Below are 18,421 nucleotides of genomic sequence, written 5' to 3' on the forward strand. Positions count from 1 at the left end.
TGTTTAAAACTTTCCAAACTGTTTAACAGATTACACAAATGGCCAGCAGTAGCTAAGCAGGGAGAACGGGCTCTAACTCAGTAATGTATTCTACTGTGATAAATTCCCTTTCAGTGAGGCTGTGACTCCTGTCCTAGTTGAGTCCCTTTGGAAGAAAAAGGAAAATGGAAGGAATCAAATATAAAGCGTAGAACGCACTGAAATGACTCTTCAGGGCCTTCCCTGCAGTGTTGGCACTCAAAGCTGTACCTGGGCTCCAGTAAGTCTTTAGCCACAGCAATGCTAATTAATTGAGGGCACTTCGCAAAATGCCCTTCAATCCCCTGCTGTGACTGCTGGACTGCTGACAAAATTTCTCCCTCGAGTCCCTTCTGCTCTTTTGAAGCCTTCCTGGAATATGCACCATGCAGTCTGGGGCAAGGGAGCAGCTTTTCACCGGATGGGACCTTCCTCGAGGTGGTTAATGGAACAGGTGCCGGAGGCCCGAGGAAGGAGAAGCAGGACCACGGCTGCCGGCCCCGCACAGCCCAGGGGCCCTGCAAGGAGCCGGCTGAAGAGAAAAGTAGTCCAACTTGAAGCTGCAAAAGCTTTTCTCAGCTGTCTCTGAGCAGACAGGGAGGAAATGGTGTAAATCCAAGGCATATGAGAAATAAACAGAAAATCTTATCTACAGAAAGATGCTCATGCATGAATAGAAATGATGTTTTGAAGCGCTGCATGCTTCTGAGCATGCACAGAAGGCAGTGTGGGCAGCAGCCGCTGTGAATTGGAATGAACACGTCTGCGCCCCGGTGCACCCATGCGGGGATATACACCAGGAGGGTGCTGGCTGTGTGTACCTGGGCAGCAATGGGTGGAGAAGCTGGAGGGAAGCAACCAGGCCAGTGCTGTGTGCAGATTTTAAACACTGGATATCTCTCGGTGTCACCAGGGAAGTCCACAGAGGCAGAATAGAAATCACAACTGATTTTATTCCAGCCAAAGCTAGCAGCAAGCCGAGACTTCCAGGGAACTTGCACACATGTGTTCAGGCTCACTGTACTGAGACTGAGGAAAGAGCCTTCCTTATGCAGCTCTTGACAGGAGCAAAATGATTAAAATTCAAGTTCCCCAAGAACGGCAAAGCCAGCCAGAGGCTACTGACCCAGAGGCAGCTATTGGAAAGACAGCAGGTGTGAGCAGATCGCGCTGCTCTTCTATTGCTAAATCTGACATTAGACGATGTTTGAAGCCAGCAGTGTCGAGGGTGAGCTGGGCTGAAAGGGGCAAAAATCACACTGTATGTAAACAATAGCTTAAAAAAAAGGGTTACTATACAACAACATACTAGAAGTCTCAGCAGTTTGCCCTGAGCTTTGACCACCACTGCTCAGGCAGATACTTTCCATACTAAAAGAAACAGATTTATGACAAGCTTGTAATTAAACTGTCTGAAGGACCAGTAAACTTCTGCACGCTGTTGTATTTATGCCACTTTCAACAAAATTAATGCATGTGTTATGTGTGACTGGGTCTACCCTTGTGTGACTGCTGGCCTGCCTTTTCCTCAGTTCCCTGTTTTTACGACCTGCATTTTCAAACATGCCTCAGTGCTCCAAATTCAGTGGCACGAAAATCTCTGGTCTGTTCATGTATTCTTCTCTCACAGAGCATTAAAAAAAGCCCAACAAACCTATGACATGTTTGTCAATGTGTTTAATGCAGCTCTGCTACTGAGACACAGCTATTTAACAAGATAACATCCAGTCCAGAATTTGAACTAACCTGCTTCTTTGTGAAACTCCCCGAGTGCTTCCTGGTTTATCATCAGCCATACAGAGGTGCCTGTACTACATCCAATAGAAGGAGACGGTGGTAAAGTCAGAGTACACACATATTTCAAAACACTGTTTAAGAAACTTACTTTAAAATTTGGAAGTCCTACTCACAAACTTCGTTACATTTAAAAAGTTACAATTAAATACATACGCATCTTTGTATGGGCTAGTTTTTCTAATGCATAAAGCAAAGAAGCTGCTCCAAACCCCAATGAACATCCAACTACTAAGCAGTATTATTACTGCTAAATCGAGTTCTTCTATTTGCAGCTTTTGCTTTACGGTTTTGACCTTACTAGATCTCATTTTCACACAGGCTCCCTTGCCACCCCACTTTTAAGACATGTTCAGATATGCAAATATTTCAAGACAATGGAATTGTGATAAAACCAAAATCTGTGGAATAGGAGACCTACGCTGAAATTGGTTTTCATTTGAGGCAAAAAGTATTGCTTTTTCATATATCAGTAAATTAACTATCAGATTTCCGGTGTTTGGTAAAATATAACCAATTAATAGTTACCTCAAATACTGTTATTAAAATGTTCATCTGTCTGCCTTTAAAATTCAAACGGCTTTAGCTGTAGGTGACATCCTTATTTAAAATTCTAGATTAAAGCCAGGAAAACCAAGGATTCTTCATTGGTCAGGGACTGTTCACTTTTTTTTTTTTAATGTAACACTGATATATCAAGCTCAGATTCAAATAAGTTTCAGACAAATGGCAACTGCTACTACTAGAAAACAACAACTGAAAAATCCACTGCTCAGAATCCATCCGTCACTTGTTAACTGTTGCAAACTGCCCCTCTCCCATCCTCGGCTCTGCAGCACCCATTGAGATATCTGTCCTCTGAGTATTTTGGGGGGTGGGGAGGTAGGCAAATTCTAGGACCAGGGCTCCTATAAGCACTCATGGGGATCAAATATCATGAAAAGGACCAAAGACCTCAGGACACAAGGCAGTTTACTTCACGTGGCCAGTACAGCTGACTTTCTGTACACAGCACAGTTACACTCTCTACCTACAGACAACTGCTTCTGAAAACCTAGACCCAGGTTACCCTGAAGACACTGAATAGTGCGGCTACAATTCTCATGCTACATTTTGAGGCTGGACATTTGGAACATGAATAATGCCATTAACCCAGGAGAATTAGGTAAGCCCTATGGTTTTTCAATGACTTAGTTTTTGTCCGCACTAATTTTACCTCCAAATCTGTACGTCTGAAACTCCACACTCTTCAAGTCTGCTTAAAGTGATTACGCCTTTTCAGTAAATCTTGGATTGTTCTTTCTCCCGGCTGCAGAGCTGTCTGCCTGCAATTTCTCAAAGGAGCGCCAGGATTTCATGTCCATTGGCCCCTGCATTCCTGCCAAAGCCCTGCAGAAATGAGAGCTGCTGCAGCTGCCAGGGTTTATTTACACACATTCCTGCCTCAAATTGAATTAATGAGCATAATTTAACTCAGGCAATGTCCTCCACAGCTCTTGTTTCTCTTTGCCCCTCTCGACATTTCTTTCTCTCACACAACCCCTCCTGTAGTCTGTCTTAAAGCGGTATCTAAAGTGATACTGGTGTAAAAAGCAATTGCAAATGCATTCTATCTCCCATTTGAGCTGATAAACCCGTACATATCTCCTTACAGTCTGCTTTATGGAAAGCCCAGGATCCCCTTAATGACTATCCAGAAGGTTAACCTGAACTTATTTGCTCTGTTTAATCCAAGTTTGTCAGTTTAGTAACGAGCTTCCACAGTTTAATCGCTCACAAAAGACCCAACCTTGGAAAAAGCTCTGATGCAAGAGATGAGAGCAGCTAATGTTATGACATATCTACAGTTGTTAATGTTCACGCACTATATTTAGCAAATCTTTTCTATGCAGGTCTCCAGCCCATTTCTGTCCTCAGAAATCTGAAATTCCGCATCCGCAGCATAAGGGGTTCCAACATTAACAAGCCCTGCGGTGCTGTACAGACACGTCACATACAGGAAGCTCCTCTGATGCCACTAACCAGACTGATGCAGCGCTCCCCACGTGTTACGTCAGAGATAGAGCACAAAATATTTCTCCAAATATTCACGCCCATGTGACTAACGAAGCCCATTCTCCCCTCTATTATCACCCTGTACGGTGTGTGTGCCTCACACACTGTGTATATTATGTGAGGCTTGAAAGCCTTAGAACAAGAGACATGTATTTCTGCTAGAAGAGCGTGGGAGAAAAGGAACTAAACCTTTTATGATAAATATATTTGCTACATCAGCACTTCACCAGCATCATGGACAAGAACATTTCAGCAACTCTTCAAACCCCTAGAGCCACAGGAAAAAGCAGATTGCTTGGAACACAGCAGTTTGGCTTTCTGGGAAGAGTATTCTCTTGTGAAGTTCCCACAACACCATATCTATCCAGTTAGGCTGACTCACAGAGAGGATTTTCCTTCCCCTAAACAAGACTAACAAGATCCTTCAGAATATTTCAACGAGAAATTGATGTATTTCAGGACTTGTGGTTGAAACCACAACAAATTCTATGGACCTGAGTTTGCAACCCCTACAAATAGAAACTATTCAAGTAGTTCCAGTAAAAACAGTAGGATTGACTGTGAGAGACACAGCTACTCACCACAGTCACAGGACCGGCAGGCACTCTGGGATGGGAGGAGTTCAAAGGATCATCCCAGGATGAGCCTCTCCTGAAAAACTTACTCCTGCTGAAGAACATAAGACTGATTTTGAGGCACATGTCAATTCTCTTCTGCATGTACAACACCAGAAAAACTGCTTGACACCCCACTGCAGAAAGTAGCTTGAAGTGTGAAGGCAGCAAACGACTGGGGGAAAGCGTGTGCGTGTATTTGAATGCCCAAAATTGAAATTTTGAGCTCTCAGACAGAAGCCTGCTCTAGTTGCAACTGATACAGGCTGTTTGCAAATTTTGGTAACATTTGGACTAAACAGAAGTAGCATGTCCTGAATCCTCTGACTAATAGAGAAACATGAGATTTTACCCCCAATTACAAGGCTGATCATGTATTGTGCTTCTGCATATAGACTATTTAGATGAGGAAAACCAGGGACTTGGGGTTCCATTGCAAAACTAAGGGTCCATGAAAAAAGAGATTGTTTTGGGAAAAAATGGGAGAGGGGGTCTGGAAAGAAGGTGAAGATGCAGGAAAAGATCCTGGAAGTGGAGAAGATCCCAGAGAATAGGGACAGGGACAGAAGCAGAGATGAATGCCAGGAAATGGCCAGGGACCACGATCACTAACACTTGTGGGTGGTCAACACTGCCAACAGTGGCGCAGCAGGAACCAACCAAACTCTCTCTCCAGCCTTCTCAGGCCAGCAATGACCTCCCTGCAGAGAAGTCGAGACCTAGGGAACATAAGACCATGGTAGGAATGAGCAAGTGAGAACAATCAAGTAGGGTAAGAGTTCTGGTTCTGAAATAAACCCCAGTATCCCGATCCACTACAGGTTATCATTTACTTTTTCTTGCCCATGACAGCCAGCACTAGCCTAAATTTGAGTACTTGCAGACCACTTTCACTGGAAGCTGATGCAGACTACCTATGGCTTTAAAACAACTTTGCTTGCTTACGCAGAAAAAACATGATGACACACTTCTTTTCCTGACTACTAACATCAAAAGACCAGAACACACCTATTCTTCACAGTCCCAGCTCTAAATCCAGCCAATAGTTTCATTTAAAAGCCCCCACCCAGTCCCCTTTCCTGGCTATTTCCAACTTTTCATTATAATTCCATGCCACTTAGTAATATTTTTCTCCCTTGGAAAACATTTTGGATTTTGTGGATGCCTTTCATACATCTTTTGGTCTGTGTGGAGATGTCAGTGGTTCAGGAGTTCAATTGCTCTTCACATATATTCTGAACGAACAGTAGTAGCAAGATCCATGAGTTCAATGAGATTTTGGCTAACCCCAAATGACACCAGCACTTCTTAAAAGCACCTAAGAAAAACTATTTGACAGAGCCTCATTTTTTGTTGTTCCCCTCCCCACCAGATATCTATCTTGCTGCTCCATATGTTCACTTCTCCCTCCTCCATTTTGTAAAATGTCTTTCTATATTTATGTGTAATTTTATGAAAGTGCAATGAAAGTCAACTGCGTAACACTATCAAAGAAATCCACCGTCATTTCCTCTGACTTCTACATCATAAGAGTGGAGAAACTTCATTTGAATTTGGAAAGGACTTCCCTGAATGCAGCTTCTGTTGAAGCAAAGCTTCAAGTGGTTACTTTTCATGCTTCTCTGAAATAGAAATAGCCTAAAAATATCCCTTTTGGTACATCTCTCAAATTCTCTCAGAACCCCGTAACAAGAATATTTCTTCCATGCGTGAAAATGAAATGCCAAATATTAGCCGTTCTACTGTATGTACGTACGCTATTGGATACAACACTGCAAGCAACAGCTTACATAGATACAGGAACCAGAGGACTAATAAAAGAAATAACACAATAAAACCCTTTAGATGTTTACTAAAACAGATGCTTACTCCAAAACACTGCACAAGTGAAGTCCTTGCAAAGGTGATGGTCATTTTTTGTAGAGTCTAAAATTACACTCTGCAAACCACATTATCTTTTCTTCTAGTCATTCACACATTTTTGCACACCTGTGCAATGGCAAGAAGTGAATTGAGTATGGTATGGAAACTTTGAAAGCCAATGTTTCTTCATTTGACCCTTTATATTCCTCGCCCTCTCTCCAATTAAGAATTCCATTCCCTCAGTATCCCCTTTGCTCAGTACTGGGTGCAGCTCATGGACTGTTACAGGTGGAACGGAGGGCTGGAAGGTGTTCATCCTCTTCCTTCCCAGAAACCTTCTGAAAATGAGAAATGCTCTGAACACATGATTTAAATCTAAATGAATACATCACTTCAGAGAATGAGATGAAGGAAATAGGTTTGCATATAATATTGTTCTAGGTCATTTCTTTGGCATCTCCAAGTTACTGAACAGGGTAAGAAGTGGTAGAAAGTACCTTAGAGAAATGAGAAATGCTGTTTGGCACCATGAATTTGGGCTGATTTATTGAAAACAAAAAAGCCATTTCAGGTCAATTGCAACATTTATTCTACAGTTCAGCCACTGTACTGAATCTTCCTTCTCCTCCCCCAGCATTCTCCAAGAAGCACTCCATGCTGTAGAGAAAGGACATTTATACTTCCTTGTCTCTTTTTTCGTGTGTGTGTGACAACATGGCTGTCCAAGCTCTCTTCTGCATTGGCCTGCTGACTCTACAGTAGACATCAGATTGCCTTCAGTCATATACCAGAAAAGGGGGATGTGTCCCCCATGTGCAAGATGGAGCCCTGCAAGATGCTTGGCAAGTGACTGCAGTTCTTAATGGTGGAAAAAACTCATTTCCCAACATCGAGCTACTGAGAGGTGCCACTCTTGGGTTTTATGCTACAGAGACTAATGGTGGCACATCTAATCACAAGTGGCTCCTTCACACTTTAGGCATTATGTTATGGTTAACACCTGTATTTATTCTGCTTATTTATTACCTGCTCTAGGTGACCCTGCTCTGGCAGGGGGGTTGGACTAGATGATCTCCAGAGGTCCCCTCCAACCCTACCATTCTGTGATTCTCTGTCCTTGTTTCCTATCAATCCTATCGAACCACGTACTACTCTCAAGAAAATACAGCTCTCTGGAAGTTTAAGTGTGTATCTGCTTAGCCCTACTGTTGTAACACACTCTTTTCCACAGTCTCCTTCCTATGCCTTCTGACAAGGTTACTGGAATAGAAACACCAGGTGCTCAAGTGACACACATACCCAAATGAGAAATCACACTCTACAAGCCAAATAGGTGCGGTTGGACTTCCCACACAGACACTCAAAGGCTCTCCGAAAGTTTACAGCATTCAGATTAGAATTGCTTTTTGTTGTCCATGTCCACTGACAGAGAAGCAGCACAGGATACCATCGTTGCCACCAGCTGCTGAATTAACAGGAACGCCGTAGGGGACGGGTTGCACCGGCTGACCCACGGCAGCAGGCAGGGTACTTGAGAGGGCTGCGCTCCTTCCAGCCTCATGACTCCTGAAGCCTGTGTACTCACGTTTGCCTTAGAACAATATAAGAGAGATCATTTCCACTCCTCAGGGCTTTTTGGATCAAGTTTTGACATAATACAATTGGGTAAAAATGATCTCATGAAACGTATACTTTAGGGAGGAAAGGGAATAAAGGTATGTTTCAAATTGATCTGGAAATATTTTCCCATATGAAATAGTTATGCTTTTCTCTTACAAAAATGCAATCCATCCAGCATAAGAAAGAAACAGTGGAATGGTGCACAAATTCATCTAAACAAACAAAAAATCCCCCACAAGCAAAACCCCTTTATAATACGTAAATTCAAATAAAAACATAACACGACCCTCCTGTCCCCAGGGAATGAAGGGAAGAACAACATCCCAATCAAACACCAGATATCTGCTATCTGGGCTTTCCTGCATCCATCAGAAAACAAAGCAACTTGAGTGTGACCAAAGCAAGCTATAAAACCACTAATTCCAACTCACAGACAGTCACCTCCTGCCCTCTGGAATAGAACCCATCTGCTGCTCCTCTTATTTTCTAAAGGAGCCACAGCTTCATTGCTATGAGCTTAAATGCTCTTTAAAAAAAACATCTTACATACACAATTACCCTACCACCTTCCTTTCTTTGTGTCCTACAGATGATAGGAACAACATATTGATCTCTCTACTTTCATGTCCTCCCTCCTCTGCCCATCCTCATCATGCCAGACCATTTAAGCAATAAAGTCCGCGTAGGAACAGGATATTGCTCAATGCCTTCATGCTGCCTGGAAATGTGGCTGGTTCCCATGTATGACAACCAGAGAGGGGAGTGCGGATAGCGAACGCGTGCAGAGGCAGACTCAGATCTCTTGGCTATGAAGCCTCTTTGCATTGCCCTCCAGGCCACCCCACCCACTCCCCTGTTGCACACTCACCCTACAAAGCTGATCTGCAAAAGATGCCACAGAGGCTGAGCACTTTGCAAGAGGCACGAAAACTGTTCGGCTACGCTCCAGTTATGCAGAGATGCTACAAACCCTTGTTATGCATGACAAACCCATACTGCAAAGCTGTTTGGTTTTCCTCCCTAAGTTTCTAACACAGAACACAGCCTGTATCAGAAATGCTCTGATCCAGTATGGCAAGCCATACGTTCTTGGTTTGTCCTTGCTCGTCAACGTGGCTCAAAACACAGGCTTTTTTTGTAGACATGAGTATTAGTACACACTGCCTCTGGTACAATACAGTAGCTGCTTTTCTAAATTTAAAGCCAGATGTTTCTAATTAAGAAAATACTGAATAGGATATCTTCCAAACATCTTTCCATGAGCATGCAACGAGGCTTCCCTACTTTTAAATATATGAAAAAGCAATTTGGGGAAATTCTGAAGGACATTGAGCAACCCTGGACTTCAAATTGAAAAAAGATTCGATTTTTGAAGCACAGTCCATTACCATGGAGCGGGGTAAGTCTATCCTGAGTGAAGGAGTTTGTTCTTGGACATGACTATACCACACTCCAAAACCAATAAATCTGGATAATCTGCCAATTATGCAGAAGCGTTCTGCGTGCACATTGCATTTCTATTTAAGCTACTGAGCAGCATTTAAACTTGTTAAGGCTATCTGATCTCCAAACAAACATAGTTCAGAGAGCATGGCCAGTGTCCAGGTTACGCTGCAACACTGGAGGAAAACCAGCTGACACCCTATGTACCATCTGTACAACCTGCAGGTAACCATTTATCTCCACTCACCTTTCCTATTGCTCCCCCATCCGACAGACTCGCCTGTTACCCACAGTTCTTCTGCAGGGCAGGAATAAAGACCAAAGCAAAGGTGGGCACATGAAGACTTCAGAGATGTCTGGAGGCCAGCTGACTGCCTCGCTCTACAATGCCAGTTTCCAAACCAGAACATGTTTTTATGCTCATGGTTTAACTCTTTTTTCACATGGCTCTATGTAGGAAATGCCAGTACAGTGCTGGCCACAGCTGCATATACAGTCCTGCTTTAAAGCCTTTACGAAATACTTCCAAAAGGAAATAAGTTCGGGACATCTGTAAGAAATACTTAGGACAGAGTCATTGCAAAGTTGCCACATAGATAAACTGGCGTGTTTTTGGGGGTTAGCCTCCAGAAAATAAGCATGTTTAATCTATGAGTTTCACATCGAGAAGTTATTAAAATATTTATATTAATTTATCTCAAATTTTTTTTTTCCATCTTTTTTGTGTATAATATAGAACACCACAACGCCAGGGATCAAGAAGTGACACATTCATTTCTGAAAGCCATGTGTGGCTCATAAAATCAACAAACCCACTCCCCTTCAACAGATGCTTAAAAAGATATGCATGCTTCATTAGCTTAATTCCTCTGCTCAGAGCCTAGTCCAAAACTGCAGAAAAAGTTCCAAAACCACATCAAATGCCATGGAGACCGCTGTGTATAATAATAAAAACAAACATGATCAGCAGGCATTAAGGACCTCAATCTGCAGGCAAAGTCTGATTTCTGCCTAACAGCTGGATGAGGCATTTCCACCGACCAAAACATTGACACCACAACTTAATGTGCAACCAATTGCAGACAAACAAACCACAATCAGAACAGCCAATTTTCTAACTAGCACCAAACTGCAGAAATATGAGAAGCCAGAAAGAACAACAACTGGGACCTCTGGAAAAAGATTCAAATGTAGAGAGAAAAGCAAAAATATTCCGGAAATCACGAAAGCGTACATCAAGCTGTCAGTATTTCATTGTGGATTTGCAAGAGCAGTAATGTGAAACCTCTTTATTATGTTACAATAATGATTATTATCTTGCCTCCAGGATTTTTTGGTTATTGTTTTGCGTTGTTTCCAAGCCTTTCAAACCATGCAGGTTTCTCACACACTTCAGTAATAACTGGATCAGCAAGATTTAAGAGAAACTTCAGACCAAAGGCCAGCTACTAAACTGACCATGCAACCAGAGTCCATCAGATCCTCTAGATCATCTCCCGCCCTCAAAAGCCAAGGACCTAGTAAAATAGCTAAGGTGAACCTGTCTTGCTAATGGCATACACAGAGAACAATAGAAAGCTTTGCTAGAAGAAGGACAGACGTTTTCTTGACAAACCATTAATGTGAGTAAGTCTGGCTACTGTCACATTACATGGATCAACCTGGGATCTTTTAAAAACCACCCTTAATCCAGGGGAAGCTGATGCACAGCTTCCTTAAAGTCTTTAAGTAAGCAGACAAATAACCTAGCAAGAGTTTGACAGTTTATCTTGGGAAAAAAAAAATTAAAAATCTTCTGTCAAGGATGTGCACAGCACTAGGAAACAAAAAGCCAGCCTGCCATTAAAGCTGTGAAAGCATGAGAGCGGCTCTTACACGTAACTGTTTCCACTGTGCAAAAGCAGTGCTGGTAGTACAACAATTATTTGGATTGTGATTCTGATGAACCTTCTCTCAACTGTGGTTGTACAAAAGTAACTGGGAAGTGCAGCATCTCCGACTTCAATACCTTCAGCCATGAGGAAGCTGGAGGCCTCAGATGAGAAAGAGCTTCCTAATGCCATCCTGAGATCAACTTAATGGGTTCCAAACTCAAAATGATTCTTAAACCCCAGTTCTGAGATATGACCACATACAGCACAAAGCAAAAGTGTAAAAATCTAGAAATTACTAACCTGTATTTTGGATTAACCACAATGTATGATCTCTCAAAACCAGATTAACCACCCAATTCTTTTACGCTTTCTCCTCCAAGCTGAAAAAATGAGACTGATACCAATCTTCCTAAAGGCATTTCCTTAATGGTAACAACAACTCATGAGGCAGAGACAAAACACAAAACTTACACTAAGGGAAACAGATTTTAAAAAAGAATAAATCACAGCTCAACAGTACTCCTTTCTTCATCCACATCTAATGACAGATGCTTCAGAGGGGTGATGGGAACACCCCTTCCCTGTCACCCCCACTCTTCCTCTCTGTCACTCCCACTCTCCTACTAAAAATCGTGTTTTAACTTGGGGTGGGGAAAGAAAATATCCATTGCTCTTCATCTTGGACAGTATCTGGATTAAGACTCAAAGCATGATCACTGTCACACACATATATAACATCATCTTGTATACATACACATGCTCTCAGGTACAGGTATCTCGGAATGTGCATGGATGGGAATACCTGCACACAGGCTTTGATCCTGTACAGCGTCATTTTATTCCCATAAATGTGAAGTAGGCTACATTCCTATGAAGAAATCTGTACAAGAAAAGCAGCATTTCACTCACACCACCTGTATGGCATATGCAAGAAATGGCACAAGTGTTATTGCTCCCTGTTCCCTTTGGGGAATCCAATCCCCATCCCCCAGGCAAACAGAACACCCAAGACTGCATGAGGGCAGGGCTATGGCTAAGGTGCTGGTCAACAAAATACTACTGGGTTATGAGCCGCAAGCCCCAAAAATTCAGGAAAAGGATAATTAAAAAGGCACTCACATCCTTAGAGCAGCATATTTCTCTACCACCTCTTAATTAATGAGTATCAAAGTGGGTAGCTCTTTTTAAAAACATAGGCATCTACTTGTCTCCAACAGTCTGTGGTGGTAAGGCATAACTACTACTAGAAGGTGGGAAAGGATTCACACGTTGTACAAAATGCTGTCATTTGGAAGCACTAGTTCAAAAAGCAGTCAGCTCCCATACCACTATCCTGACAAGACAGAAAAATAGGCACTGACTTTTCTCAATGTCACTATTCTCTGCAAATACAAAAAGAACTTCTCTTAAAAACATACAAATATTCAGGAAAGCAAAGAAAGCTATCAGAAGGCTTCCTTGGTCTTACAATATTGCTTCTGATACTACTAATGGAAAATATTATTTGTGTTACTGAAAAGGTTCCCTCAAACCAGGCAGAGAGTTTACCTCCAAAGTACCACATGTCACACTATTGGAAAACTTCTATTAAGGACTATTGAGATTTTTATCACAGCTTTGTCTTATTATGTTACATGTATTCTATTATGAATACCATACTGGAAACAGAAGAAATATGTTGACTCTGACAGCAGAGAATAACTAAGTTGCTTCCCTTTGCCCTCAAGGAGGAAAAAAGGGGTATTATTTTCCCTGTGAGAATGCTCAAGATATAATGGGCAAGAGAAAGAAATACTTAGTGGAAATGGTTTAATAAATCCCAGAAACAAAGCATCTTTTCACATACTTAAAAGTCTGCAAGGCTCCATGCTGACGTTTCATGAATGGATGGAATAAACTCTTTTGCACCTTCTATGCCTTCTACTGACGGCACAAAGTGTCCCGGCTGGCACAGGTGCTAGATGAGTATTACAGTCAAAACCAGCTCCCTTCAAGTGTAACTGGATTTGCATAGTATGAAGATCTAAAATATTCTGGACTTCAGATTATTTGAAGACAAACACACTAGCAAGATTTAAAACCAAAACAAAGTAAGCTTTTCACTGTCTCATTTTGGTTTTAAGATACCTTGATTACTTGTAAATGCAGAAAAGGAGATAGCAGGAGTAAAGGAATAGCTTAGATCTGGGAAGTAGCAAGGCAATTCATTTTACTGACTAGAGCCTAGCACCATCCCAGCTTATTTCACCATAAGCCGGTTTTATGACAGTAAGTGATTACTCAAGAGACTTTGTGTAAATTAATCCAAGTGATGGGCAACTTCCCTTTACCTTGGTAGCTTTCTTTGATTTTACGAAAGGATAAAGGAAACAAAAAATCCACTCTCTTCCACTGCTGCTCCTTCTCTCAAAAATAAACAAAAATTGCAATAGAACGGTATTGTTACACACACACACACTGTAAGCCATACAACAGACTATTTCTGAATGCTTGTATTCAAAAAGTGTCTTTCTAGAATGATGAACAATCCTTAATGTCTTTGATTAATGATTACTGGCCCAGGGACACAGCTCCACAAGTATGGACTAGAGACTTAAAATAAATGTGTTCTCCATAAAAAAAAAGTACATTAGATTATTTTCATGTCAGCAAGATATTAGTATCACTTCTCAAGTCATGATGTCAGAAAACCAGAGCATAAAACCAAAGTTTAAATAGAAACACTTTACAAAAACATAGTCAAGCAAAACCAAGACTTATTAACATGAAGCTTTTGTTTGGAGACCTGTGGTTTATGTCAGCGCAAATGAATTTTGTTGCAGTTACAGTTAAAAAAAATGGGAGCTACTTTTAGAATCAAAAATGCAACACCAAGCTAAAGCCGATAGTCTGACCCTTTTGGATGAAGAACAGCCTACCTTATACCATTAACATGTCAGCCTTAGAAAGCACAAACCGTGAGTCTGCCGTAGAGGACAAGTAGTTCATAGCTCTGCATGATACTCAAGTCAAATTTCTGCTTGATGTATGAAAACATGAATTAGAGCTACTGATGCTAGATATACAAGATCACCATGAAATACTATCAGAGGAGTGGGGCTTTGTCTGTCAGTCACTTCCTTGCTGATCCCAGCCTGTCAGCTGTCACTCTCCTGTAAAAAAGCTGTCCATGAAAATCTACCATAGCCTCCACTATCCCCAGTGTTTTAGCACAACATAATAAAATAAGTATTAGGCCAGAACAGTAGCAAAACCATGCCCGACTGCTCTTCTGTACAAACATGACAGTAACCTCAAAAAATCTCTAACTGGCTTGCCAACACTTGGCTGTTTTTATTACCATTTTGTAGTACAAAATGATAGTACTGTAGTACTGTGTCCAGTTCTGGGCTCCCCGGTTCAAGAGGGACAGGGAACTGCTGGAGAGGGTGCAGCAAAGGGCTACCAAGATGATTAGGACATAAGACCTCTCTTATGAAGAAAGGCTGGGGGATTTGGGTCTCTTCAGTCTGGAAAAAAGACAGCTGAGGGGGGACCTTATCAACACTTATGAATACTTAAAGGGTGGGTGTCAGGAGGATGGGGCCAGGCCCTTTTCAGTGGTGCCCAGGGACAGGACAAGAGGTAACGGGCACAAACTTGAGCATAGGAAGTTCCACTTAAACATGAGGAGGAACTTCTTTACCCTGAGGGTGGCAGAGCACTGGCACAGGCTGCCCAGAGAGGTGGTGGAGTCTCCGTCTCTGGAGACATTCAAAACCCGCCTGGACGCGTTCCTGTGCAACCTGCTCTGGGTGACCCTGCTCTGGCAGGGGGGTTGGACTAGATGATCTCCAGAGGTCCCTTCCAACCCTGTGATTCTATGATACAAGAGGATGACATGAGTTAAACACGCTAAGATTCTTTGTCAAAATTATTAGTTTGCTTTTCTTCTTTCTATATCATAAACAGCATCTTTGCATTAAAGAAAATTCTAAACTTATTACAATATGCCTTTTTCTGCTCATCTTGACAGCAGTTCCACTTCTACAAAATAACTTTTTACCATGCATTTATTAAGTCTTTCATTGTTCATGTTAACCCCCTATTTTAAATATGCACAAGGCTCTTGAGTGATTTTGACAGGCTCATGACTCAGTCTTCTCACCACAGGTTGAAATAATGACACCAAAGTGAAAATTTCACCACCTGGAACTCAGCTGACAATGAAGGAACAAATCCAAAATTCCTCTAGTATTATAAAGGGACCAGTAACATATCAGCTTCCCATCTGCTTCTGACCATGTCATCTTAGTCTCAAGTAAATTCTGGCTTGTTTTAAACGAATGCAGGAAAAAAGGAAAAATACAAAAGCAAAGTATATGGAAGAGAAAGAACCCTCAATTAAAAAAAAACAAACAACAAAACCCCAAACCAAATAAACTAAATGTCTACCTGGCATTTTGTCAAATACACAAAGTCTTACTAGGAAAGCACTAAAGAAAGAGCCAGTCTCACTGCTATCCAAGTGAATGGAGAATTGTCATACAGTACCCACAGTGCATATAATCACGTATGAGGTCACTTTTGGGGAGAAAAAGAGCTCTTCTAATGAGGAGATTAAGCTAAATGAATGCAGGGATTAAAAAAAAGAAAAGGTTAAAACGAAGTACAAGTGCTCTTACTAGAGCACAATTCCTTTCCAAGCATTGTGTGAGCATTCAGGAAGCAGCAAGTGGCAGCGGGACGCTGTGCTGAGCATCTTACCCTGCAGCCAAGCATTCGTACTGACCTGCCCCAGCATGTCCGGTGCGATGGGAAAGGTGGGCCAGATGGCTGAGTAGACACCGAAGAACACCAGCCAGAGCAGCATGCTTCCCCAGACGGCCAGGTGACTGAACTGTCAAGGAGCAAGGAAAGAAGGAGAGTCAACACAGGGCACTTCCTTCATCCAAACCTATAGATATTTCTCTGTTCAGGTCTCTGTCGGTCTCACTCAGGCCTGTCTACTGCGCTTGGTTTCAGGCCAGTAGCATGGGTTCTTTAAACAACATAAACCAGCTCTCCTCCTCTTTAATCTTTGCCTCACGACAGGGCAGGCAGATAGACTTCTCAGGCAATCTGTCTTACTTGGAGCTCAAAAAACTCATCAGATTTTCCTTGGAACTCTGATTTCTCTCATCTAGCTCCTGCTTCCCGTCATGCATGTGCCAGGTTCAACACATATATCAAGGTAGAAGTTTTCAAAGGCTCAGGTTAAAGTTCACATGGACAAATCCCTTATGGCAAAGTGTATGCATACAAGCCACGGGCACCACTCACGTACCTTTCACAGAGGAAGATTCAGTGCTGTGTAATACACTACAACAATCGACATCCATTGATCAGCTTTGGGTTTTTTTTGTTTTAAAAGTGTCCTAAGTGATTTATAGATATGCAATGCAGTTTACAGCTTTACAAGTTCTTCAGTCTGCAGACTCACTATGAGTAAATAAAAGTACTATTAAAGTGACTAAGGACATGTCCAGCACAGACTTTGTTTCAGTTGCATTAAAGAAAGTCATTTTTCCTAAACACGCAAACTGTTTTGCTGTTTGGGATGATTTAAGCTGTTTTACTTTTACACAGCACTGGATGGAACCAGTAATTTCAGTTGTAACAAGCAACTGAGCTCATTATTGGCTCCAGCTTTTTTGGATGCCAACGACTCCTGTGCCTGATGACTTTGGCTCCAACTCAGAGAATTACCTGCATAAATCTTAATTACTAATTACATTTGGTTTTAGGAACATGGGAATGAATTCACACACTGGTTGCTATGGTGGACACAGCGTTTGCTTAGTTCTCAGCTTTACGTACTTTCTGTTTGATGATTGTGTTTGTTGACTTTTTGAACAGTGTGTCTGAGTATTGTGTTCTGCCCTCTGTGAGGTAGACGCAAGCTTCTGGAAAGAGGAGAAGATTGCTCCTCCTCTGGAAGCACTGAGCACCCTCAGAAAGGAGAGCTTTCTCCAGCAGAGGCAGTGAAAACAAACAAGCAAGGAGTCTGCAACGCCAGTGCAGACTGGCAGATAGCTGGGAGCAACTGGAGGCTACCTTACAGTAGAAGCATTCATACAGCAAAACGTCAGAGGCAATGGAAAGAACACTCTTCCAGGCACTTTCAGAAAGCTGGAATTTTGTTCAACTCTAAAAGTTGCTGGGCTAATGAGCAGGACATAGAATAAAGCCCCTTTCTAGAGTGACACAGTGGGCAGGAAGATGTGTTTTCAAATTTTGCTATTTACTCTGTTTCACCGAGGACATCTGACCGGCAACTGCTTTATTTTTAATTCAGTTTTAATGTGAATAAAACTAAGAGACTGGAAGGACTTATTTAATATTTTTTTTTTTGCACTTGGAGGAAAGGGGGGCTTTTATCCTTTCAGTCTACTGGCTTTTCTGAAAATTAGGGACAATTCATGTAAAGATTCTGACTAAAATAAAGCCCTGCTGCAGTGAGCAACTGTAGTGCTCAGCTCCCCAAAGAACAAGTACTGCAAGGCTCCTGCAAGAATTTGTCTTTAAGAAAAGCCAGCCCCATGCAATGGCAGAAAACACCAGCACCGCTTTCCCAAAAAGATACGACACCTTCTCTTGAGCCACAGCCTTCCCTCCAAACAAGTGGACAGAAGGCTCAGAATAGCCTGGACGGACGCTTACAAGCCGCAGACTCCTACAGACTTTATGATTAAAACAGTAAAGATAAAAGCAAGCAGGGAAACCAATTTAAGAAATACTCTTGTTTTGTAGGAGGTGTATTTATGCTAGTGAAATGATTTTTTTTTTCCTTTTGTTTCCCTTCTGTTTTTCTTTCCAGTCTGCTGGTAGGACAGTGAGTTTTGCAACTCTTCACCTTGCCCTTTCCAGCTCAGCCAAAAACTACTCAAGTTTATGTTGTCTTTATCTTCTTCTCATGGTTGGCCCAATCATCTCTTCATCTCAGGCTTGTACCCCCATGAATTGCTTCTCTACCTTTAAAAGACCTGCTGCTTTCAGGAAGAGCCCTCCTTGCCCTGCTTGGAAATATTCCTTACACACTCACTCCACCAACCTTTGCGCTGTTGATTCTCCTCTGATCTCTGTCATTTACCCCTGTAGAATTCGTGTGCAAAGCAGAAA

The 18,421-nt window shown here is 42.0% G+C and overlaps 1 protein-coding gene across 4 annotated transcripts in view; it reads right to left on the reverse strand.

The window, feature by feature from the left end:
• The window catches only part of ATP8A2 (ATPase phospholipid transporting 8A2), a 353,486-nt gene that overhangs the window by 88,443 nt on the left and 246,622 nt on the right, over positions 1 to 18,421 (reverse strand). For all 4 annotated transcript variants that reach the window (XM_063331450.1, XM_063331475.1, XM_063331458.1 and 1 more), the window contains exon 33: positions 16,053 to 16,160. In XM_063331450.1, the coding sequence (XP_063187520.1) occupies positions 16,053 to 16,160 (108 nt within the window). The remainder of the gene's footprint in view (positions 1 to 16,052; positions 16,161 to 18,421) is intronic.

This window comes from Chroicocephalus ridibundus, chromosome 1, assembly GCF_963924245.1.
Source record: "Chroicocephalus ridibundus chromosome 1, bChrRid1.1, whole genome shotgun sequence".
Classification (NCBI taxonomy): domain Eukaryota; kingdom Metazoa; phylum Chordata; class Aves; order Charadriiformes; family Laridae; genus Chroicocephalus; species Chroicocephalus ridibundus.